Here is a 24,043-nt window from a genome sequence, read left to right as displayed (position 1 = left end):
TCAGGCCTCATCATTGTTTTTGCAGGGAAGGGGGGTTGAGACAGGGTTTCCCTGTGTAGCCCTGGCTGTCCTGGAACTCGCACTTGTAGACCAGGCTGGCCTTGAACTCACAGAGATCCGCCTGCCTCTGCCTCCTGCACTTCCCAAAAAGTTCTTCATTATTCTTTCAATAAATCTTAAACTAAAAGTAACTAGGCTCCTCCATTTTCTCCTCTATTCCTGTCAAGGAGCTTGCCACACGCCTGCTTTGTCCATGAGGAAACCTCCCCAGCTCTGGGAACTTGGTGGAGGTACTCTAGCTTGTAAGGAGCTGTGTGCCTTCCTGCCTGCCGTCCATGAGACCCCACATGTAGTACAAATCCTAATTGATCTTAATAATAAAAAACCTGGAGCCAGATATCAGGGGTAAATGCTGAAAGATCAGAGAGACACAGCAGCATCTCACCTCACCAACTCCTCAGCCTGAAAGGGGGCTGAGCTCCTGTCTCCTCCCGCCTTACATTCCTCTCTCTGCTCAGCCATATCACTTCCTGTTTCCTCCTCCCTAGTGCTGGGATTAAGGCATGTGTGCCTCCCAAGTACTGAGACCAAAGGCATGAGATCCCAAGTGCTGGGATTAAAGGTGTGTGCCCCCACTGCCTGACGTCTGTGGCTAACCAGTGGCTTAGCTCCACACTCTGGTCTCCAGGCAAGCTTCATTTGTTAGAGCACAAACAAAAATATCACCACACCCACAGGGGTCGGAGCCAGCAGGGTCGGACAAGGCAGGGCTGGATCTTCCCACAATGCTCAGGAGAGGAGGCCCCCCGAGGCGTTAAGGAGAGACCAGTCCGTGTGTGGCAGGTATCAGGGGAATGCTTCCTGGAGGGGCTGGATGGGGAGAAGAGGAAGTAGACAGCATGTCCAAAGCATGGAGGCAAGTTCAGTCCTGACTGACGGGGTGACGCTGAAGGCATGGGACAGGAGTGGGGAGTCTGCTCATGAGGGTGGGAGACTAAAGGACCTCAGGTGCCGGGGTGTCCTGCACCTTCTGCAGCCTGCCTGGGGCTAGTTAGAAGACACCCACCTGTGCTTAGGAACCCACACTAGGGCAGACACTTCCAGCAAGACAGGTCCCTGGCTCCTCCTAAGAGGGGCCGAATGCCTGGGGACCAACTCAGTAATTCCTAGTCCTCAGCCACCCCAGTCAGAGAAGTGTGTGAGTGTGTGAGTGTGTGTGTGTGTGTGTGTGTGTGTGTGTGAGAGAGAGAGAGAGAGAGAGAGAGAGAGAGAGAGAGAGAGAGAGAGATTTGAGACCGAACCCAGCGCTTTGAGCATGATAGGTAAACACTTCACCCCTGAGCTACATCCCAGCCTTATCTTGCTCCAAATAGTTGGAAGTCCAGGCGCATGTCCCACAGCCTGATTCACACTGGACATCTTATCTTTAGCTGTGACCTTCAGAGACTCTGGGTTCTCACACTGTCGTCCTGAAAAACGTATTTACATTAAACTGTCAATGACTCACACAGCTTAAAATGGAGTGACTATCAGGCTGGCGTATTCATAGGAATCATCCTGGGCATGTGTGTGTGTGTGTGTGTGTGTGTGTGTGTGTGTGTGTGTGTGTGTGTGAAGGTGATAACTACTGTTTGACTTGCTCATTCTCTAACAATTCAGGAAAAAAAACAAAGAACAGGGTAAGTGGCCCTCCCCTGGTAGAATGTCAGCTTCAGTTGGGTACAGTGGTGTATTCCTGGGAGTACAGCATTCTGAAAGCTGAGGCAGAAGAATTGTCATGAGTTCCGGGGCTGGGGCTGGGACTCAGTTGGTAGAGTGCAGGCCTGGTACGGATGAAACCTTGGACTCAGTTCCTATCATTTCATAAGCCAGGCGTGGAACAGACGCCTGGAATCCTGGCAGTCGGGAGACGAGGCAGGAAGATCAGAAGTTCCGGCCACCTTTGGCTGTTTACCTGCTTTGAGACCAGTCTGTCCTATAGACCCTGTTCACAAACAGACCAAGTCTGGCAGAATGGCTCAGTGGGTAAAGACACTTGTCACCAAACCTGAGGACCCGAGTTAGATCCCCAGGTCCACGTGGTGAGAACGGAGAATTGACTTCTTGAAAAGTTCTTTATAGATATATTTCTTTTTATGCCGTGCGTATGAGTGTTTTACCTGCAGGTATGTCTGTGCATCATGTGTGTGCCTAGAGCCACAGAGGTCAGAAGAGGGCATGAGATCCTCTGAGACTGGAGCTGCAGACGGTGTGGTGCGGGGGCTGCCACAGGTCCCCTGTAAGAGCCACGGGTCCTCTTCACCACTGAGCCGTCTCTGCAGCCCAAGAGAGCTGACTCTGGACAGTTGACCTCTGACCTCTACACATGCACCGTAGCACCCAGGAAGGAGCACACACATCCACAAAATTAAAAAAAAAATGTAATAAGAACTTAAATAAACAAATTAATAAGAATGCCAGTCCAGGGGCAGGTTTCCTCCTTTTCATCTTTCAGCTCTATTCCCAGCCCCTAGAACTTCTTGGTGCAAAGTAAATGCTCACCACAGCCATTGTTCTGTGACAGAGTCGGGTGAACGGCATATTCCAATTTTGTTCTCTCTCCCTCTCTTTCTCTCTGAGACAGCGTCTCACTAGCTTGGAATGGCCTCCAACTCATAGAGATCAGCCTTATTCAGTCTCCTGAGTGCTGAGATTAAAAAGCATGAGCCACCTTACCCAGGCTCTCTCTCTCTCTCTCTCTCTCTCTCTCTCTCTCTCTCTCTCTCTCTCTCTCTCTCCAGTGTTTCCCCTGTGCAGTCCTGGCTGTCCTGTAGACCTGGCTCTCTGTAGACCTGGCTGGCCTTGAACTCAGAGATTCACCTGCCTCTGCCTCCCGAGTGCTGGGATTAAAAGCCTGAGCCTCCACAGCTGGGCTTCTTTCTTCTTCCAGATAAAGTCCCACTCTGTAGTTTAGGCTGGTCCCAAATTCATTGTAATCCTCCTGCCTCAGCCTCCCAAGCACTGGGTTACAGATGTAACCGTCAGAAGCAGCGTGAATGCTGTGTTTACTCAGAGAAGTTTGGCACAGGACAGGGAGAAGGCAAACACTAGATCTGAATCACCCCAGAGGGCGGGAGGGACCCTGCTGGGGGACCCTGCTGTGGTCTGCAGCTCAGCAGCAGAGCACTGCTTAGCGCCTGTGAGACCCTGGCCCCAGTCTCCAGCACCAGGAAGAAAAGGAGTGACCCCCACCGGTCCCCTTCTGGGTTTTGGTGTTTTGAGACAGGATCTCACCATGTAGCCCAAGCTGGCCGTGAACTTGCAGCAATCCTCCTGCCTCAGTCTCCTGAGTGCTGAGATTACAGATGCCACCACACTTGGCTTAAGAGGACTGAATTTTATTGGAGTTCAACAGAAAAAAAACAAAAGATAGGAACAAATTGCCGAATATTGGATCAATATTTCACAAAATATATTGGTCTACTAATGGTTTCTCTAAGGTTAAAAATTATTATGAAGCTTGCTAAGAGCTGGGAATGTGAGGTCAGGGAGCTGACTCCGTGGGGAAACGCCTTGTTACACAAGGCCTGAGTTTGGATTCCCAGCACCTACCTAAGAGCTGGTAGGAATGAGGCGGTGAGGCAGGTCAGGCAGGTGATGCCGAGGCTAACTGGCTAGCCCGTCTGGATGAAACGGAGCTCCAGGTTCAGAGACCCTGTCTCAAAAACAATGAGGTTGGAGAGATGCTCAGTGGTAAGAGTACTTACTGCTCTTCCAGAGGACGTGAGTTCAGTTCCCAGCACGTACGCCAGGCAGCTTGTAGCTGCCCATAACTTCAGCCCAAGCAATCTGAAGCCCTCTTTTGACCTCCTTGGGCATTTATCCTTACATGCATATACCCACACACATACAAACACATAATTTAAAAAATAAAATAAGAACTGGGTGTGGTGGTATCTGCCTTTAATCCCAGCACTTGGGAGACAGAGGCAGGAGGATCTCCATGAGTTCCAGGCCAGTCTAGTCTACATAGCGAGTTCCAAGTCAGGACTACATAGTGAGATCCTGCATCAAAAATATAAAACAAATGGCTGGAGAGCTGGCTCAGTGGTTAAGAGCACTTCTGGTTCCTGCAGAGGACTGGAGGTCAGTTCTTAGGAACTGGGAGGCTCACAACTGCCGGTAACTCAGTTCCAGGGAATCACTAACCACAGGCCTGGCCTCTTCGGACACCCACTCACACGGTCACACACATACTTAAAATAGAAATAAAGATTAATCTTAAAAAATAAAATCTTAAAATTTGTTTTTTAAAGTGGTGGGCAGGCAATATAGTTGAGCTGTATGAGCCTGGGGACCTGAGTTCCATCCCCAGAACTCAAGTAAAGGTGGGAGAGAACTAGGTCCACACAGCTGACCTCTGATGTCCCCTCACGAGCTGTGCTGTGTGCCCCACATCACACTTACACACACACACACACACACACACACACACACACACACACACACACACACTAACAAGTAAATTAAAAAGGAAAAAGGAAAGCAATTGAGGAAGACATCCTGACGTCAACTTCTGGCTTACACACACACACACACACACACACACACACACACACACACACACACATGCACACACACACACAAGCACATATGTATACACAAAAGACACTGGAAGCCAGATGTGATGTTGTGTGCTGTAATCTTAGCCCTCAGGAGGCTGAAGCAGGGGGATTTTGAGGTTCAGTCCAGCCTGAGCTGCACACAGAGATCCTGTCTTGGAGAATGTTTACTGTCTGTTGTGATAAAACACTGACCCAGAGCAGGTTTATTACCCCTCACAGGCTAGAACCCATCAACAAGGAAGCCAGGCTGCAGCAAGGCCGGAACCTGGAGGCAGGAACCCGGAGGCAGGAACCCAGGCCTCAAGGGCTGCTTATTGGCTTGCTCCACGTGGTTCATTCTGCCCACTTTTCTGTACAACTCAGGACCACCTTCCCGGGGGCAGCACTACCCACAGCGGGCTGGGCCCTCCCACATCAATCATTAATGAAGAAAACGCCCCACACGTTGCCCACAGGCCAATCTGAAGGAGGCATTCCCTCAATTAAGCTTCCATCTTCCCAGAGAACTCTGGCTTGTGTCAAGTTGACCAAAAAACCGGCAGGACAGAGTAAAGAGAACCACTACTTCACTCAGAACAGGCTCATTTCTTGGACTGAAAAGGATGCTCTCCTGTCTCCTGAATCCCTCCTCCCCTTACACCCCGGCTCCCAAGTTTTTTATTTTTTCTGGAACAGAAAGCTTGGCCTCACACATGCCAAACATGCAGGGTACCCCTGAGCCACACCCTCCGTCTCTGGGGTACCTATTTTTTTTCTTTCTTCTGTGCTGGGGATGAACTCAGAGCTGCACACAAGCCAGATAAATGGTCCATCCATGAGTTATACTCTGAGCTCCAGTTACCTCATACCTTAGGGGACATGTGTCATCATCAAAGCAAAGCTGTGGAAACCTGGCAGCCATGCAGAGGATCTTGTCACAGAAACCCAAATGAATGGTACCCAGTGGAATGCAAGCAGTCGCTGCCCTGTGGGTATTGGTCAACTCTGCATATATATGTAAATCTAGTCAGCATTCTTCTTTGCCTACATATATGTGCTCCAATTTTCTTCTGAACCAGCTGTCACATATTATTCATTCCTTAATTACTTAACAAGTTAAGTAAAATTTTTGACATGTGTTCATTTTATATTTGTATGAGAGTCAGGATTTTACCACTAAAAAAAGTACCCTTTTCAACGGCTAGCTGGATTTCATTGCCGAGCAGTTTTAGTCTTCTTCCAAAAAGGGCTCATGGGTGCTATTTTCTCTGACCTTTCCATGTTCTCTATAAATCTGAACAACTTCACTGGGTGTAGTATTCTTGGCTTCCTCTTTTCTACCCAACTTTGAAGACTCAGCTCTCTTGCCCTCTGGCATGGAATGCTACATAAAAGCTTGAAGCCACACTGATTTCTTCTGCTTCACGGGGTATGGCTGTGTGAGTGTGCGCACGTGGGTATGCACACCCACGTGTGTGGGTGGACCCGGTGCACATGTGGAGGCTGGGTCTCTCACTTGAAACCATGGCCTGCCTGTTCCTCTAGTCTGGGTAGTCAGCGGGCCCCAGAGACCCCCTCCCAAGCACTGGGATGGCAGGCCGACTGTCACCGTGGCAGTGGTGGTGGTGGTCCAAAGCCAGGCCTCATGACTTTACCCATGAACGTCTTCTTTTTAATTCCTTGTTTCCTACCTTTCTTCCTTCCCCTCCCTCCCTTCCTCTCTGCTTCTTCCCTGGGATCACACATCCACAGTCTCACCTCAAACTTACTATAGCCAAGAATGACCTGGATCTGGACCCTCCACCTCCACTCCCCAGGGCGGGGATTACAGGTGGGAGGCACCACACTGGATTTACGCAGTGCTGGGGGCTGAATCTGGGATTTTGCACTGCTAGGCGAGCATTCTACCAGCTGATCCATAGCCCTTCAGTCTGTTTGTTGTAAACACCTTACGTAGTCCAGGCTAGCCTTGAACTCACTTGTAACCAAGGCTGGCCGTGCTGGTTGGTTTTCGTCAACTTGACACAAACTGGAGTCACCTGGGAAGAGGGAAATTCAACTGAGGAATTCCCTCAATTATAGCGGCCTGCGGGCATGTCGGTGGGGAATTTTCAGAAATTATTATTATTTTATCGCTGGTTGACGCCGGAGGGGTGGGCGGCACATCCCTCGGCAGGCAGGTGAGTCTGCACGCGCTGTGAGCGAGCTGGCGGGACACGATCCCACGCCAGCTGGTAAGCGCCTTGTTGGTGGGTTCTGGCCCAGGTGCCTGCCCTGACTTGCCTGTGCGGGCAGCGGCCTGTCACCTGAAGTGTGAGCTGAACCACGCCCTTCCTGCTCCAGGTTGCTCCTGGCTGTGGCGTTTGTCACAGCACCAGGGTGAGACTAAGCCCTGGCCTTGAACTCGTGCATTGATCTCTCTCTCCCCTTCTGGGGACGCGGCTACTCATCTGTTCTCGGTGCAGTCTTCCCTTCTGATTTCTTATTTGAGGCTTGGTCTCACTCTGCAGCCCTGGCTGGCCTCCAGCTCAGAGAAGCCCTCGCCCCTGCCTCCCTAATCATGTGAATAACGGCGTGTACCACCATGCCTAGCCTTCCTGGCTCTTAAAAAGTCTTGGGACTGGGAAGATGTCTCGAGGATGAAGCGCTTGTTGTACAGTGTGAAAAACTGGGTTCAGAGTCCCCCAAACTCACCTCACACTGGACACAACGGTGGCTATAATCCAGTGCTCCTCAGCAGAGACCGGGGGCTGAGAAAGGCGAACCCCTCACCAGCTACTGGGGGACAGTCTGTAAATAAGGTGGGAGGCCAGGGCCAACACACGAGAACCGTGGCCCACGAGCCCCGCTCACACACACAAGCACACATGCTCACACAAAAGGCTTTAAAAAAGTCAAGTGAGCCAGGTATGGTGGCACTTGCTTGTAACTCAGCACTTGGGAGGGAGGCTGAGGCAGGAGGATTACCTGAATTTGAAGCCTGGCAGGATTATGTAGTGCGGAGCAGGTAAGCCAAACCCAAGCCTGGCTGGCACATGGTTAGCACATGCCCCGGGCAGCTTTGTGTTTGGGGACTGTGAGCTGCTGAGTCTTCCCGGCCTCGAGACGCCGCTGGCACTGAGGGGCTGCGTTCTGTAAGAATGTGGGTTTGGGGGGCTGCTGCCACCATGCTGAGTTCAAGTTTCTGCCCCTGCCACCTGCTCTGCCTCCTAGACGTGTGTACGCCCTGGGGCAGTCTTAGCCCGTAACTGGGGACAGGTGCTGCTGGGGTGCGGGGTGCATCCCCACACCCCCCCCCAAAAAAAAAAAACCTTCCTTTGCTTGCATTAGTATTGCTTTTTGCCATCCAGCCTCAGCCACTCTGCTGTGGCCTGAGGGACCAGTTTTCAGGAAGCGTCTGTGGTCCCTTCCCCAGTCACTCATGTGATTTCCTCCCCCGGCCTGCAACTCGGTGCGGCTTTCATGCAAGTTCCTGCCTTCTTACCGCCAGTCGAAGCAATTCAAGCCTAGCCTGAGCTACTCCGTGAGACTCTGTCCTAAGCCCCTAGCAGAGCTGGGCTGGACTGAGGCATCCCTAGCTGGGGCCACACGTAGCCTTCCTGCTGTTATTCCTTCAGCGCCCTGTGCCCCAGGCTCATCCTGCCCAGCCAGGACAGGGTCCACTCTCAACCAGTGCTGCTCTGTGGCCCTGGCAACAGGCCCCGGGGCCTTTCGAAGGAGGCTGGCTGTCTTCTGAGTTTGTGGGCTCATTCTCCTGCGATTTGCTGTCACTCAGCTTGTCAAGTATGGGCAGCAGTCTGAGATCTCCTTCAGCCTGCTCTTCCAGCCTCATCTCCCCCAGCAGTGTCTTCCAGAAGCATGCCCCTGGGCTTCACGCCCCTCACGCTGTGTGTTCTGAGGGTCTGGCTGCTTCGAGCAGGTGACGTGCGTGTGCAGGCCTGGGGCTGAGGACTGCTGACTCATGCCGACGGTATTTGCCGTCTAGTCAATAAAGGCATGCAGCTGCTTACGTAAGTCCTGTAGCAGGCTTGGAATGCCCGGGTGGGTGGGCAGATTTGATCAAGCCCCCATTCTACTGGTGAGGCCTCTGAGGCCCAGAGATGGGAAGTGACTTGTCTCAGGTCACACAGTAAGTCTCGGACAAGCAGGGTTGAAGAACTAGAAATGCAGACTCCAGATCTGTGGCCTAGAATCTGGGTGTCCATCTCTGAGGGCAAGAAGGTCCTTTGTCCACGCCACCAGGAGCCCTCTGTTCATTTCTCCCTCCCCCCACCCCTAAGGACTGAACCCAAGGCCTTGCGCTTGCTAGGCAAGCACTCTACCACTGAGCTAAATCCCCAACCCCCTTCTGCTCATTTCTGAGCCACAGAGAGGAAATGGTTGGGGCCTTCTGGGGACTTTGGTTATAAACTTCACCTAGGGAAGATGGCCCCAAAGAGGACCTTAGCCAGTGCTAGCTGTGGGAGGTCAGCTCCCACTTTTCCCCAGGGTACTCTTGAGGAGGGAGGCATGAGAAATATTTAAACAGAAGGATAGAGGGGAAAGAGACAGATAGAAACACAGGATAGCTTGGGAGGGCCTGCATCCTTATCCACCGGCCCTACTGTCTCTTCTGAAGGCCTTTTTATAGGAATGAAAAGGGGTGGAGCAAAGACCTCCCCCCTAGCACAGCCAAGTGCAGACCCTTCCAATCACCTGGTAACACACATGGTCAAGCCATCCTCTAACGCAGCTCTGTTGGGTAAAGCAAGCTCAGCTCTCACTAGGAACCTTGGAGAGCCTCCTCAGCTGGCCCTCCCGGGGGATGAGCGACTGTCTCCTCCCTGCCCCTGATCCATTCACAGCAAGCAGCTCTAGCAGGGCTCCCAGCTAGGGGCTTGATGGGGACCTTGGCCCAAGAAGCTGGGTGAGTGGTCCAGGTGTGTAAGCAGCATAGAGAAGGTAGGAGTCTGGGATGACCTAGAGAGGGATTGGCTGGTTCTGGCCTTTCTGGGAGGACCCCGTATCTGCCCTGGGCAGAAGCTACTGGGCCATGACGGGGCAGCAGAGCTGGACAGAGCAGTGGGTCATGGTGTCCTGGGTATTGTCAGCTCTTGTCTCTATTTCGTCCTGTCCTACCTGGAGGTGAGGTGGGATGCTGTCAGTCTGGTGGCAAGAGAAAGCCCAGTGAGTTCTGACTACCCCTCACTTCTTCCATAGCCCAGGTGGCTCCGGAGGAGCGAACAGCACTTTGCAGGCCCCGCTGTGGGATGGCGAGGTAACAGGGAGCTTGAAATGGATTCGCCCCACAAGGTAACAAGTGTCCTATTGAAGTTTAGGAGACAGGGATCTCACCATGAGGGAAATGATTACAAGGAGTGCAGTCTTTTCTACCAAAAACAAACAAGAGGGTCGCAGGAGGCCAGGTGTGCTGGCCCACAGCTTTCATCCCAGCAGGGAGATCCCTGAGTTCCTGGCCAGCCAGGTAGTAAGACCCTGTCTCCAAAACAAAACACAAAACGAGAAACCAGAAAATCAAAAAACCCCCGCACAGGGCCGTCACCTTTGTAATACTGTCCTGTAACTCCCACCTCCTCAAGCTGTTTGTTTAAGCAAGGACCCCACCCCTCCCCATTTCTTCCTTTCCTTTTTTTATTTAAAAAAAAAAAAATAGACAACCTCGCAGATCATGAGAAGAGACCCCAGCTGGGGGGAAGCGCCCTTCCACCGTGACAGAAACCTAAGGCGCGCATCACCGAATACAGCCGCTCTCTGCACCGCTCCGCAAAGTCGCAGCCGCCATGCAGACTTCGGCTTGAGCGCGTGCTATCAGCGCAGTCTTCGGCCCCCAGATTTTATTTTATTCCTACAATCCTGAAGCTGCAAAAGCCATTTCGGGTCTCTTTCTTCTCAGTTCTCCCTCTTCTTTATGCACCCCACCTCCATCTTCCGGGATCCCTGTCTTGGGGACCATGGCTTGGGGTCAGCTCTCTTAGCATAGCCCTTGTCCAAAGTGTGTGCTGATAGTGTCCCTCAGTGTCACGAAGTCTGTCAGCTCCAGGAAACCACTGGGAACACATCTGGATGTTGCAGGCTGGGAGTGGGGAAAGGGGATGTGCTGTGTCTATGATTCTGACGTCCCACGGGACCCGGGGAGGAAGTACAATTATCTGCTTTGTACTCAGGGGAAGTTAGCCTTGAAGGTTTCACCCGCAGGCCCGGGCTTTGGGGCTCTTCAATGCTGCCCTAAGGGAGACAGGCCATGCAGCCATTACCCCTTTGGAATTCTGTTGGCCAGAGAGGAAGCTGAGGCAAGAGAGGCAGAGTGCTGTGGGAGCAGATAAGCTGGCGCCTGACTGGACTGGCCCACCACTCCTTGCTGTGAATGTCTGAGCTGCAAGGGCTGGGTGGTGCCTCCTGCCCTGGCCGGCCGGCCGGCCGCCCGCTCCCCTCAGCACTGCCTTGCCAGTCTCTGGTGAGGCAGGTCTTGTACCCCGCCCCTCCCAGGCTCACCCCCCACCCCAGGCTCCCGCAGCTCCCTAATGTTACAACCCCCCACTGCTCCAGACCTCCCTCCTAAGGTGCCCCCAGCCTCTCTTTCTCCTGCTGTGGGGAGGGCCTGGCCATGGAGGAAGGCGCAGCCTGCGGGCTTCAGACGGGCGGTCATTCCTGGAAGTGGCCGAGCCAGCCAGGCCTTCTCCGGCTGCTTCACCTGTTGGCACCACTAGCTCCTTGGACAGCGGTGGTCTCAACTCGGGCGGTTTGCACACATCATCTCAGCAGGACTCAGGACAGTCTCCACCCAGGGTGTGCTGTTGAGAGTTCTCTCGGGTAAGTTAAGCAACGCACCTACGGGAGCTCACCCAGTGAATGGTAAACTTGGCCTTCGACATTGAGAGTCCACTGGACAGTCTTCTTCACTAAGAACTGGTAGGAAAGACTGGGCCACCTCCTGTGAGGAGGTGTCTGCTCCTAGACTGGTTGGTTGGATCCTGTTGGGCCCTAAGCAGAGAATGCTAAGCAAATATTACAATCCTTGTTTTGTAGAAAGCTTCTGTCTGCCGTCGTCGGCGCCTGCAGCCCCTCCCTGAGAGTCCTCGGCAGACCTTATCATGAAGCAGCAGCATTTGCCTGGCCCCGCAGGGAGACAGCTCTGCTCTGGGCGGATTTGGGTGATGATGTGCCCTTATTTGACCCCACAGGCTGGCAAGGCCTGGGAAATGTCAGTTCACACTTGCTTCTACAGTTTTCAAGAAGCTCCCTGTGCTTCCAGTACACTGCGAAGAAGTGCATGCCGGGAGTGGCAGGCCTGTTCCTCCTTGTCAGGTCTCTTTGAGATGCAGTTTGTGGGGCACTGGGAAGGAGAGGGGAAGAGCTCAGTGATAAAGTACCTGCCTAGCATGTGTAGAGCCCTAAATTCCATCCAAAGCACCATTAAGAAAAAAAAAAGAAGAAGATGCCCTTTGGGCATGATGTGTGGTGTTTCATGCCTGTAATCCCAGCACTTGGGAGACTGAGAGAGGAGAATGTCTACAGAGCCAGCCTGGTCTACGTGATGAGCTCAGGGCTAGATGGGACTGCAGAGTGAGACACTGGTCAAAAACCAACAGTCTGGGATGTAGCTCGATTGGCAGAGTGCCTGCCTCCCAGGCACAAAGCCCTGGGTTCCACAGGCCCAGCACTACACAGAGCCGGGCACAGGCAAAGGCATGGTGAGGCTCCTGCTTGGGAGGTGGAGGCAGGGCGAGCAGAGGGTCGTTATCTCTGGCTACACAGCAAGCTCAAGGCCAACTTAAGATATAGTAGACTCTCAAGTGTCCCGCACCCATAGTGGTACTTCAGAGCTGGAAGGGCTCAGAGCCTTGTCCCTCTTACGGGGAGAGTGTCTGTGGTGATCAGCTCTGTGCAAGGGTGTTCCGCTTCCTCGTTCGTCGTTCTGTCTCCATGGGCAGGCACTTCAACACTGGAGACGGAGGTAACAGCTATCATGGAGTACAAAGCCATTTGTTGCTGTTTGTTTTGAGACAAGGTCTCACTTTGTAGCACAGGATGGCCTAGAACTCACAACTCACAGCAACTCCAGACTGGCCTTGAGCTCATGGCAAACCTCATGTCTCAGCCTCTCAAATGCTGAGATTACAGATGTGGGCCACCACATCTGGCGAAAGTCTTCATATTTGTAGTTGTGAAACCAAAGATGAACGAGGAAGGAGCCAGGTGAAATAGTGTACACCTGTGGTCCAGGGCTTGGGAGACTGAGGCAGGAGGATCACTTGAGCTTACCAACTAGAGACCAGCCTGGGCTACAAAGAAAAGGGGAGAAAGTCCGACCCAGGTCCGGGAAACTAAAACCTCAGCTGCTATCCACACACCCCAGGGCTGACCCCTGGTACCCTTCCTTCAGCAAGAGGCTAATAACACTGGGTCCTAAACCACAGCAACAGACCGGGAAGTCTAAGAAATACAGAGCTAAGAGCCTCCCAGATACGCTGGGTCAGCGGTTTCCCCGGTACCGGTGGCGGATGCTGCAGGCAGAGCGGGGACCACCATCCCTGGCTGCTGCCTTCCCCGCTGGGATTTGAAGCCATGTGCAGGTAGAATCCAAACAAGGTTTGAAACCCCCAGCGCCCTGAGGTGCTTACAAAGCTTTCCCCATATGCAAGTTAACTGCAGGTTCACGGTCTAGAAAAGGGAGCTGAAAGCAGCTCCCGGGGCCTGCACAAATCTAAGCACAGGGTAACTGAGACAGCTTCAGGTCAATCTATGGGGGCTGGGCTAACTACGGGATCGAGTAAGATACCAACACAGCCAACACATCAATACATACATAAAGAACTGCAGTGGAGTCTGAGGCCAGCCAGAAAAAACTCTGCATTTGTCTTGGAAGTAAGGGAGGCACCAGGCCACAGTGGCTGGGGCCATCACCTCTATAGGCCACAGGATACCATGGTTCACAGACTCAGGTCCCTGTCCCCATCCTCTCACTGTGTCCTCTCTTGAGGAGGGAGTCTTGGCGCACGCCGTTGTAGATGTCCCCTTCACACACCTCACTATTCATCCGTCCGCCCTTTCCCCAACCCACCCTCCCATTTACCCCCCAATCCATCCGCCGTTCCTCATTATCCTCCCTCTTCATTCACTACCTGTCCCCACCCATTCATCCATCCATCCACCCACCAGTCCCTTCCCCCACTCCTTGTATCCACCCACCTACGACGCAGGCATTGTTCCATCCATTTGCAGTTCCTAGGCACTTGACCGTACCAGCCCTCTAGGGTAGAACCTAGATCTGGAAGCAGAGGCAATCGTGGCAGGAGCGGCACCCGCGCGGGGCTCATATTTCTAGGTAGTGCCCGAGAAAGCTGGAGAAAAAGAACCCCGACATGGTTTCCCAGTGGTCTGGCGCTTGTACCGAACAGCGGTGCGGCTCTGGCATAGATAGGCAAGCGCTTGAGCAGCCAGCACATTAAGCAGAAACAACAGGCAAAGTAAAAACGCCTGCCACACTGCAGGCGCCAACTTCCTAGGGCTGGGGTGGTTAAAGGCAGCTCCTGGTTAAACACAGCTCTCAGTCAGGCCCAGGGGGAATAAAGGTCGGCTCTCGTGGACCCGAGCGTGGTGGAGCCAGCCGCAAGTGCAAAGCCGCTTAGCAGTTTAAGGTTTGGCTCACATGGTCACAGAATGCTACAGGTGCACAGTAAGGCAGGTCCAGACCAAAAAAAACCTCTAAACAGGTCACGCGTGTTTAAAATGTGCATAGGCACTTAAGAAAACAGGCATAGACAGTCATAGAAAAATAGTTTATAAATAATAAAGTCTTTAAAGAGAGAATAAAGTAATATAAAAAGAATAAGTCCGCAAAGCTACACAGAGAAACACTGTCTCGAAAAACAAAACAAAACAAAAAAAAGTCATGTAATGATGGGAAATACTCAGAGAGTCTGGACCCTGTATGGTGTTGTGTTGACTCTGAATTGTTTGAATGCTGATGAGCAAATGACAGCTGCTGAGAGACATGGGATTGTAAAAGGGACTGCTGAATTAAACCAGCCTAGATACTTTAGAGATGTCTTAACTTTAAAATGGAAGTAAAAAAATGTATTGCACTGGGGGAGAGGTTATGCTTTTGTTTCCATAGGAAACGAAAGGCTGTGGATTCCTTCAAGGTTAATAGATACCAGGTTTGATTGGGGGAGACCCCCTGAAAATTCTGGCTACAGACATAAAGAAATAAACCAACAAAAACTACAAGACAGGTGACATAGGATCCCTCTGCATGGGAATAGTCCTGAGACTGGACAACCAATGTTACAATTAGTTCTCCCAGGACTTGACCATTATCTCAATTTTCTCAGGATCTGCTAAAGATGATGTCACCCCCAGACAACAGGAAGCAGTCTAGAAAACACAACGCCCACATTCCCAAGAGGTGGGGTGGGTGGATTTTGGTCATTTGGTGGGTTACAGATTATTTGTCATTGTTTGGGGGTGGGTACAGGAATATAGAATAAAAAGATAACTATTAACCTCAAATATTTTACACTGGTATGGATTTTGGTATATTCAAACAAATTTAAAGTTATTTTTGTTATACTATATGTATGTCTCTACTCTTGTTTGGGGTATTGTGCTTATGCAGCTCATTTAAAATGTAATGTGTAATTAAGAAATGCATGTTAGGCCGGGCGTGGTGGCGCACGCCTTTAATCCCAGCACTCGGGAGGCAGAGCCAGGCGGATCTCTGTGAGTTCGAGGCCAGCCTGGGCTACCAAGTGAGCTCCAGGAAAGGCGCAAAGCTACACAGAGAAACCCTGTCTCGAAAAAAAAAAAAAAACAAAAAAACAAAAAAACAAAAAAAAAAACAAAAAAAAAAAAAAAAAAAAAGAAATGCATGTTAGTAGTTAGTTATCTATAACAACCAAACTTGAGTCATATTAGGTATGTTTTCAATGTTAAACAGATATATTTATTATCTATAATAACCAAACTTGAGTCATATTAGGTATGTTTTCAATGTAACCAGATATATTTAGATAGTCTTCTACAGATTATGGCATTTCAGATGTTTAATAACCTAAGTCTTTTCATGACAGTGAGACACATCTGCTCCTGGCAGCATCAATCTACTTCATAAAAGGATGACAGGCACAGAAGAACCTCCATATGGAGTTTGCTTTCAATGTGGCAAGGCTAGTCATTTGGGCAAGAAACTGTCCTTGCCTTGACTGTTGACAGTATGCTGTTCAAACTGGACATGCAGGACATAAAGGAAAGTGACTGCTGAACTTTGCAAAGACAAGGCAGGACAGTCCTTCAAGATTCCTGCTTCACAGAAAAGTCTGCCAGATATTCTAGGCCTGTAGGCCGAAGATGGGTGGCCCAGCGTTGCAGAGGAACCTTGGGTGACTGTCCAGGCAGCCAGATGCCTCTGTCATTTCTGTAGTTTTGGAAGTGGTCTTGTACTGCACTTCCTGTTTACTCAGGTAATATTGTAACCTTCTGGGGTCTTTGGTAGAGTTGAATACTAGATAGTTATAGTTACAGTTTTCCTTAGTTATGACAGAAGGTAAATTAGGAACAAAACTTTGGACTCACTAAGATAGGATAAATAATGGAGTATTTTCTCTGAATTTACCAAATACAAATGGACTGGGTATTGTAAATGTAATTCTTACTTGATATCGTTTTACTATGTTAAAGTTAAAACCTTTCTTTTTTATTTAGTCAAAAAAGGGGAAATGTTGTGGAACAGAATATTTGTTTAAGTAAAGATGTATTACATTTGTTTGTGCTGCACTTGTTTAACTATGTAAAGATGTGTTGCTGTTTTACTTTGCCTGCCTAAGGCACCTGATTGGTCTAATAAAAAGTTGAACAGCCAGTAGATAGGCAGAGGAGGGATAGGTGGGGCTGGTGGGCAGAGAGAAAAGGGGAGCCAGCCAGCCAGCCAGCCAGCCAGCTAGCCAGGGACCAGCCAGCCGGACACAGAGGACACAGTAAAGCAGGATGGAGAGTACATAGATGAGGTATATAAACCTCAGGACCACACACAGATGAATAGAAATGGGTTAAGTTAAAAACAGTTAGCTAGAAACAAGCCTAAGCTAAGGCCAAGCATTCATAATTAATAAGCCTGTGTGTCATGATTTGGGGGCTGGAGGCCCAAGAAAGCCTGCTGCACAGGAGCTGTTTGGGGAAGAGGGTCTGTTTCAACTTGGTTTCTATTGCTATAATGGGATACCTGACAGTGGGTCACTTACAAAGAAAAAAGCTCAATTAACTAAAACATTTAAAGGCGGTGAAGTCTCTGGTCACAGCACCTGCTTAGGTTCCGGTGAGACTTTGTGTGGTTTGACTCATGGCAGAAAGCGAGACCACAATGGGGCACACATGCTTTATAATGTACTTGTGAGGTCATTAACTAGGTGGTGAGGTTTTGTTTTTTTTCAACATGACACAAGCTAGAGTCATCTGGGAAAAAGGAACCTTAATTGAGGGACTGCCTGGAGGCATGTCTGTGGGACATTTTCTTGATTCATCACTGTTGTGTGACGGCCCCTGCCCACTAAGGTGGAGCCACTGTGGACAGGTAGTCATGGGTGGAATAGGAAAGTAGGCTGAACAAACCACGGATAGAGCCAGTCAGTAGCATTCCTCCATGGTCTCTGCTTCAGTCCCTGGCCTGACTGTCCTCAACGATGGACGGATGGACTGAAGCTGTAAAACGGCCTTTCCTCCCCAAACTGCTTCTGGTCCTAGTCTTTATCACAGCAACAGAAAGCCAACTAGGACACTAATAAAGTCCTAGAGAATAGGCCACAGGAAAGGCATTAGTCCCTCTTTTCAAGGCCCCACCATCACCAACCACAGTGACAATGAAATGTCAGCATGCCTCTGCATTATGATTGTTTTTCTGTAGTGGTCTCCATCTGTTGCAAAGAGAAGTTTCCTTGATGACGGGTGAGGGCTGCATTTATCTGTGGGCGTACTGACAAGTACGTGGACTGTAGCTGGGGGATCATGCTGGTTTAGTGAATGGTGGTTGTAGGTTCCTTTACATACATATGCATGTAACAGCAATTAAAGTAAAAAGACCACGAGTCTGAAAGAAAGCAAGGAGTATGTGGGAGGATTTGGAGGAAAGGAAAACGTTATAATCACAATTTTTAAAATAAAAGAAACAATAGCATAACAATTCGGCTTAAGAGGCTTGTAGCAGGCTTTCTCTTGGGCCACCAACCAAGACACGGAGACTTAATATTAGTTATGAATGCTCGGCCTTATCTTATACTTGTCCCACAAGCTCTTATAACTTAAATTAACCCATTTCTCTTCATCTATGTTTTGCCTTGGGGCTTTTTACCTTTCTTTCATTCTGTATGTCCTACTCTGTGCCTGTCTGTCTGTCTGGTAGCTGCCTGGCTGGCTGGCCCTGGGCGTCTCCCTCTCTTTCTCTCCATTTCTAGATCCCTCCTCCTACTTATTCTCTCTGCCCACCAGCCCCGCCTACCCCTCTACTCCAGCTATTGGCTGTTTAGCTTTTTATTAGACCAATCAGGTGCCTTAGGTAGGCAAGGTAAAACAGCAACACATCTTTACATCATTAAACAAATGCAGCAGAAACAAATCTAACACATCTTTACATAGTTTAAGTAATATTCCACAACATAAACCAATGTAACACATCTTTACATAGTTTAAGTAATATTCCACAACATAAACCAATGTAACACATCTTTACATAGTTAAAGTAATATTCTGCCACAGAGGCCAGATATGTGGCTCAGTTGACAGTCTAACATGAAGCTCTAGGTTCAATCCCAGTAGCACACAAACAGGGCACAATGGCACACATCTGCACTGGCAGCACTTAGGAGGAAGGTGGAAGAATCAAGAGTTGAAGTTTGTTCTTGGCTATGCAGCCAGGAGGCTAGCTTGGAATACATGGAACTCTGTCTAAACTACGGTTTCCGAGGAGACGAGATCCAACTCACATAGGGTCCTTGCAGAGATCCGGGTCCCCACCACCTTCTGCCTGGGCAGGTGACTTGGCCAAGGGTGACTGTCTCTCAAAGTGAGGAGAGCAGCAAGCTGTGGAGGTTTCTGTTTAGATGGTGAGACAGGCGTCTGTTCATTCTTTCTAGTAAGTGAAGGGAAGACAGGAAGGCACAGAGCGCCCCAGTGGGGATGACCAGACACTAGATCCCTGTCCTGAAGTCCCTCTGCCAGCCCAGCTCCTGTGCAGACTCTCTATGCCATTCATGACTGGCACCCCACCCATCCCTTACTCCTGTCCTTCTCTTTCTGGAGCGTTCCCCATTGACTGCCACTTGCTGGCTAGGGCTGGGTGTGGGGCCAACAAGTACCTGTAGAGTACCTAGCCAGGATGCCTACAGCAGGGCATGGTCGTGTATGTCTGTGATCTCAGCTACTTGGGAGTTTAGGGGCCAGTCTGAGCAACAGAGGGACCACACGGCCTGCCTCCCCTTAAAGAGAGGACAGCCACAACCTCCAGGGACAGAGGCGGTGACAAGGCAGATGTTGTTTACTGTGCAGATGAGAACCTGAGTCGGTGCTGGTGGTGTGGACCGGTAATCTCAGCTCCTCTGGAGGTTGAGGCAGGGTTGCAAATTCAAAGCCTTCCGGGGAAATTTAGTGAGACCGTCTTAAGAAGTATGTAGCTAAGGGGTGTGTGTGTGTGTGTGTGTGTTGGGATAGCATGGTGTAGGCCATTTCAGCCCTCAGTGTTGGGGCAGGGGGAAGGGCGCATTGAGGCCACAGAGCTTACAGTCACTTGACTTCAGGTGTATTAGTCAGGGCTCCTTAGCTTAACTGGATTAAACAGAAAAGGGAATTTTTAGGCCACACAATTGAAAAATTCAGGGAGTAATACTTCTTCCAGAATAATCTGTGAAAAATAATATTTTTTGTCAGGGCAGTGTCCTGATGATCCTACATAGACTGGACACAGGAGCCCCAGGCTGACCCTAGACGCTTAAGTCCTCATCCTTGCACCAGGCACAGACAGTTGGGGGATGCTGTCTAGTGCAGCTTGAGCAGGCATGTGTTTCTGCATGGCTGACCTCCAGCTGTACAGCACCGCCACCAGACACTGACATTCCTCGGTGACATTAACGGGGTTACTGTTTTGCTGGTCATGGCGGGAGCTCACTCAAGCTCTCTCCTATGGAAGACACCCAAGGATGCTGAGCGTCCACTGGCCTCTGGCTGTAAGTCTTGGTGTGTCTGGTGTCTTTCCTTCCAGGTCAGGTGTCAGAGGCTGCTAATGGCCAGAAGCCCCAGGTTTTTTCCCCCATGTCCCAAGGGTCACTGCCTGAGGATTTTTCCCCCATGAGGAAGTCTTCCCTGGGAGAGGTGGAGGCCTGCCTTGGCAAAGGGTCACACAGCTCCCAGCAGGGTCTGAGATAGCATCAGGCCAGGCTGGTCCTTGTATGAGGATGGCAGCCCTGTGTGGTATCCATGGGGCACACGGGTCTTTTGGGGGTGAACAGACCTCAGCTTAGGGGCCATACAGAGTATCATTCCAGCACCTCCTGTTGGCCCCCAAACCAAACTCAGCTGTGCACACTTGGCCTCACGTGAGGTTAGGGGAGAATGGCCTACCCTGCCGGGGCTCTGTGAACTTAACTTCTGACTTCTTGGCTTGTTCTGTTTGTTTGGTTTTTTTCAAGGCAGAGTCTCTCTGTGTAGTCCTGGCTGTCCTGTCCTGGAACTTCCCTGTAGCCCAGGCTGGCCTCGAACTCAGGGATCCACCTGCCTCTGCCTCCCGAGTGCTGGGATTAAAGGGGTGCGCCACCCCAGCTTGTCTTGTCACCCCAACCGCTGTGTGGCTTGTTCCCTCCCCCTCTCCCATCAACAGGGGACGCCGGCTGAATGAAGGGGGGGTAAAAGGCAGGAGACTGATTTGGAAGCCGGAGCTCGCAAGGTCTGCTCCCTGGAGCTCCGGGCTGCACTGCACAGCTGCAGCTCTGAGCCCTTGCTTCGAGCACCCCAGAGCAGCGGCGACGATGACGATGACGATGACGACGACGATGACGATGACGACGACGACAACGACGGAGCTGCACAGGGACCCCAGCACCTGCAGGGCTGGGCAGGAGTAGCCGCCTGTGTGAGACCCCGACTTGCCTCTTTTGTCCCCACCAGGGAGGTTCCACAGGCTGTGGGAGTTGACTAAGAGGCTGCCAGAGCTCTGTGGGACTCAGCAGGCCACGGTCCCTCTGCCTGGACGTTAGGTCCTGGATGCTTTAGGCAGACTGGGTGCTGGACTTCCAGGCGTATGGCAGTCCCCCACATGCACAGTTGTGGAGCCGGGAAAAGAGATTTGGCCAGGCTTCTGGAGCTTTCTAAGGATGGAGGGAGTCTTCCAGACTGGTGGGAGGTGGAGGTGCAGCAGTTTCTCAAGAAGAGCAGGGCCCTGGGGCTCCATTTCCTCTTGTGGAGGAGCTGCAGCTGAGCGGTGCAGGCTGACTGCAGGCTGGCTGTCCCTGGAGCCTGCTGCAGGGGAGCAGAACAGGTCAGGGCAGGTGGCCCCCAAGGCTTTGGAAAAATGGGGCTGGGAGAGGAGGCTGGAGCGCTTAGGGAAAGAACAGAGAGATTCTTGATCACACAGACCCGGATCGCATAAATGTATTGTCCTAACTGGAACACTTCTGAGAATGAAAAGGGGCTGTGTTAATTACACCAGGGAAACATACAAACTGGGACTCCAAGGCAGACAGAGACCGGTGTTACCCTACTTACCACCATTTCCTAGCTCTGTGTTTTCGGGCAAGTTACATAACCTTTCTGAATTCTGCTTCCTACATAAGAAAGGATACCATGATGTGTGGCTTTTCAGGGCTGGGTGCTGGGTGGCCTTGGCATAGACTTGGCTCTCCATATTGCCTCTGTGAGGTCATGAAAGCTTGTTTGTCCCTGGAACTGATCAGGGGTCACCCATCAGCTCTCCAGAATACAAGGGTCTCATGGGCGTGTGCATGAGACAGAGGTTCCATGGACGCTGGCCAGAGTTGAAGTCAAGCCTCCTGGTCACTGTTCCTAGGGGAGGCTCCTGCTTACACTCCAGTTACTCTTGCCTTCCCTTAGGCTATGGTTGTATAGAACATCCTCATTAGGGCCGGGCCCAGGGCAGCTTCTCCGTCACTCGCCTCTGCTTGCCTCCTCTGGGGGTTGCCCGCATGGAATGGTACATTCCCTGGGTTTTTGCTCAGACTGGAGGCCAAGCTGGAGGAAGGAGGCAGCTGCAATTTCTGTGTCAGTTCCAACCTAGAATGTTTCTCTAGAGCTGAGTGAAGTCTGTGTCTGCCATTTGTGGTAATCAGATTGTGGACAAAGTCCCCAGGCTCCTGGTTCCAGCCAGGAGGTTGGGAGAATTGTCCTGTCCTGTCCTTTTACTTTGGAAATAGGGTCTTATGTGGCCTAGGCTGTGGTCAAATTCACGGTATAGCTGAGGATGACCTTGAACTCTTAACCAACTGGCCTAGAACAGAGGTAGCAGGAGCTTCTCCTTCCAGATGGGCTGCCACAGAGAATGCTGGGTCCTTCTAGACCCACAGCTCTCCGGGTGACTTGGCCACTTGGTCCTCCACTCCGTCTTCTCATCCCAACTGGAGTCATGGCTTGCCAGCTCTGGAAGGTTTATTAAGCAAACAGCTCTCGGCTAACTCATTTGGCTAGTCTGTCCACCAAACAGCCAAAGTTCCTGGTGGCAGGAACTAGATGGTTCCTCTGCGTAGGTATATGCTCACCTCAGTTCTGAGGTCTCAGGACAGTGGTCTGAAGGCTTCCAGCTCCCTTCTGAGCAAGGTCAAGGAGTTGGGCATTACCCAAAGGGCAAACCAAGAAGTGTATCAATATTTAATAAACGTTTGCAAGCAGAGTCTATTTGGCTATTTTCATCCAGTACAGACTAGGCAGGTTTTTTGTTGTTATTTGTTTTCTTTTTTCAAGATAGGATTTCTCTGTGTAGTCCTGGCCGTCCTGGATCATGCTGGCCTCAAACTGAAATCTGCCTGTCTCTGGTTCCTGGAGTGCTGGGACTAAAGGCACGTGCCATTATCCTTTCTTTCTTTTTTTTTAAAAAGGAGAATGTGTCTGCCCAGGTTGGCCCCGAACTCCTGGGCTCAGGTGACCCTTTGGCTCTGCCTCTGGAGTCACTGGGAATTTTAGCTATGTGACACTATACCCAGCCATAGGGTACCTCATGTTTTAATCTGCACTTTTAATTAGGGAGACAGGGCATTTTCATATATTTGTGGCCATTTGAATTTTTGGGGGAGACTAGCCTATTCACAGCCTTTGTTCTGCTGTCTTCTATGCTGACTTTTCCTTAATAATTTATAGGTACTTTTTGCATATTATAGGAGTGACTGTGTAATAGATCTTCTGTTTTCTCTGTCCTTTGTCCTTGGTTGAGGTTGGTTCACACAAGAAGTTCTACAGTTTCACAGTGTCCCATGTGCCTTTTCTCCTGGCTTCCGCGCGTCAGGTTACACTCGGACTTTCTCTGGGGTAGATGGTTCAGCCATTGCTGCAGATGCTTGAGAAACAATGGCCACCAGACTCGGAGTGGCAGCAGAGAAAGTGTTTATTTAAAAATAAGAACTCTCACACGAGATACATTTAAATATTAATAGACAGGAGTGAAAACTTCACATGGTGTAACAAGACTAACAGCTTTCTCTTCCCAGATGGTCAGATGCCGACAAACAGGAGAAGTGCTGTTAGGAGAATGCATACGAAGGCCTGAGGAATGTTCTATTTACGGGCTTCGGAGGGGCCATAATCCCCAATCTTCCACTTGCTGCTGCTGTTGCTTGAGAAGCACAGGAGGCCGAGCTGGATCCAGTTACACCAGAGAATTTACTTTTAGAAGACGTTTTTCTGCCTGTAGTAGAGCCCCTGAAATGTGGCAAAGAAAAGAAAATTAAAATGCTAAACGAGGCCAAGTTAGTGGTCTTTGTTAACTTGCTAGGAGAACAAGCATGATTTTCTTTGGTCTCGTGTTTGTCTACATTTTCTGTCTGGAAATTCCGAGGGGAGGGTGAGCTTCCCTGTCTGAAGCATTTCAACTCTGTGGCCTGTGACCGACCCACAGACCCTCTCTCCAGTCACGCCTTCCACAGTCTACAGTCAGAATCTTCTGGATCTACTCTGACAAAAGAGGAAGAGAAGCCATGTCTTGGATACTCCAGATCTCTGGCCATCAGACGCCCTAGAATTACCGCACTGATAACAGCTTTGTGGGGAGTGGAGATGGGGCAGAGCCTCTGGGTGGCCTCTTCCTGGCCACACTAGTTCTAAGAGGGCTGCAGATCTGGCTCCCTAGGGAGGAGGCCCAAGCTGCCTTATGCATTGGTCTGGCATGTGTCAGGGCCACGTAGCTTGCAGCTCCCCCAGCCACCCCCAAAGACCTGCCAACTCTTCCCGCTCACTGCCTCATGCACACAGGGAGGAGG

The 24,043-nt window shown here is 50.7% G+C and overlaps 1 protein-coding gene and 1 long non-coding RNA gene across 2 annotated transcripts in view; one reads left to right on the top strand and one right to left on the bottom strand.

The window, feature by feature from the left end:
- Nucleotides 1–18,330: 18,330 nt before the first annotated feature.
- LOC119086427 lies at nucleotides 18,331–23,537 on the top strand. The gene is made up of 2 exons (XR_005089715.1): nucleotides 18,331–18,705; nucleotides 23,276–23,537. It is a non-coding gene; the product is annotated as an uncharacterized LOC119086427 (long non-coding RNA).
- The window catches only part of Blm (BLM RecQ like helicase), a 93,206-nt gene continuing 92,317 nt past the window's right edge, over nucleotides 23,155–24,043 (bottom strand). The window contains exon 22 of the mRNA XM_028873766.2: nucleotides 23,155–23,486. Within this exon, the coding sequence (XP_028729599.1) occupies nucleotides 23,309–23,486 (178 nt within the window). The 3' untranslated portion in view covers nucleotides 23,155–23,308. The remainder of the gene's footprint in view (nucleotides 23,487–24,043) is intronic.

This window comes from Peromyscus leucopus, chromosome 1, assembly GCF_004664715.2.
Source record: "Peromyscus leucopus breed LL Stock chromosome 1, UCI_PerLeu_2.1, whole genome shotgun sequence".
Taxonomy (NCBI): Eukaryota; Metazoa; Chordata; class Mammalia; order Rodentia; family Cricetidae; genus Peromyscus; species Peromyscus leucopus.
This window is presented reverse-complemented; position numbering and strand designations above follow the sequence as displayed.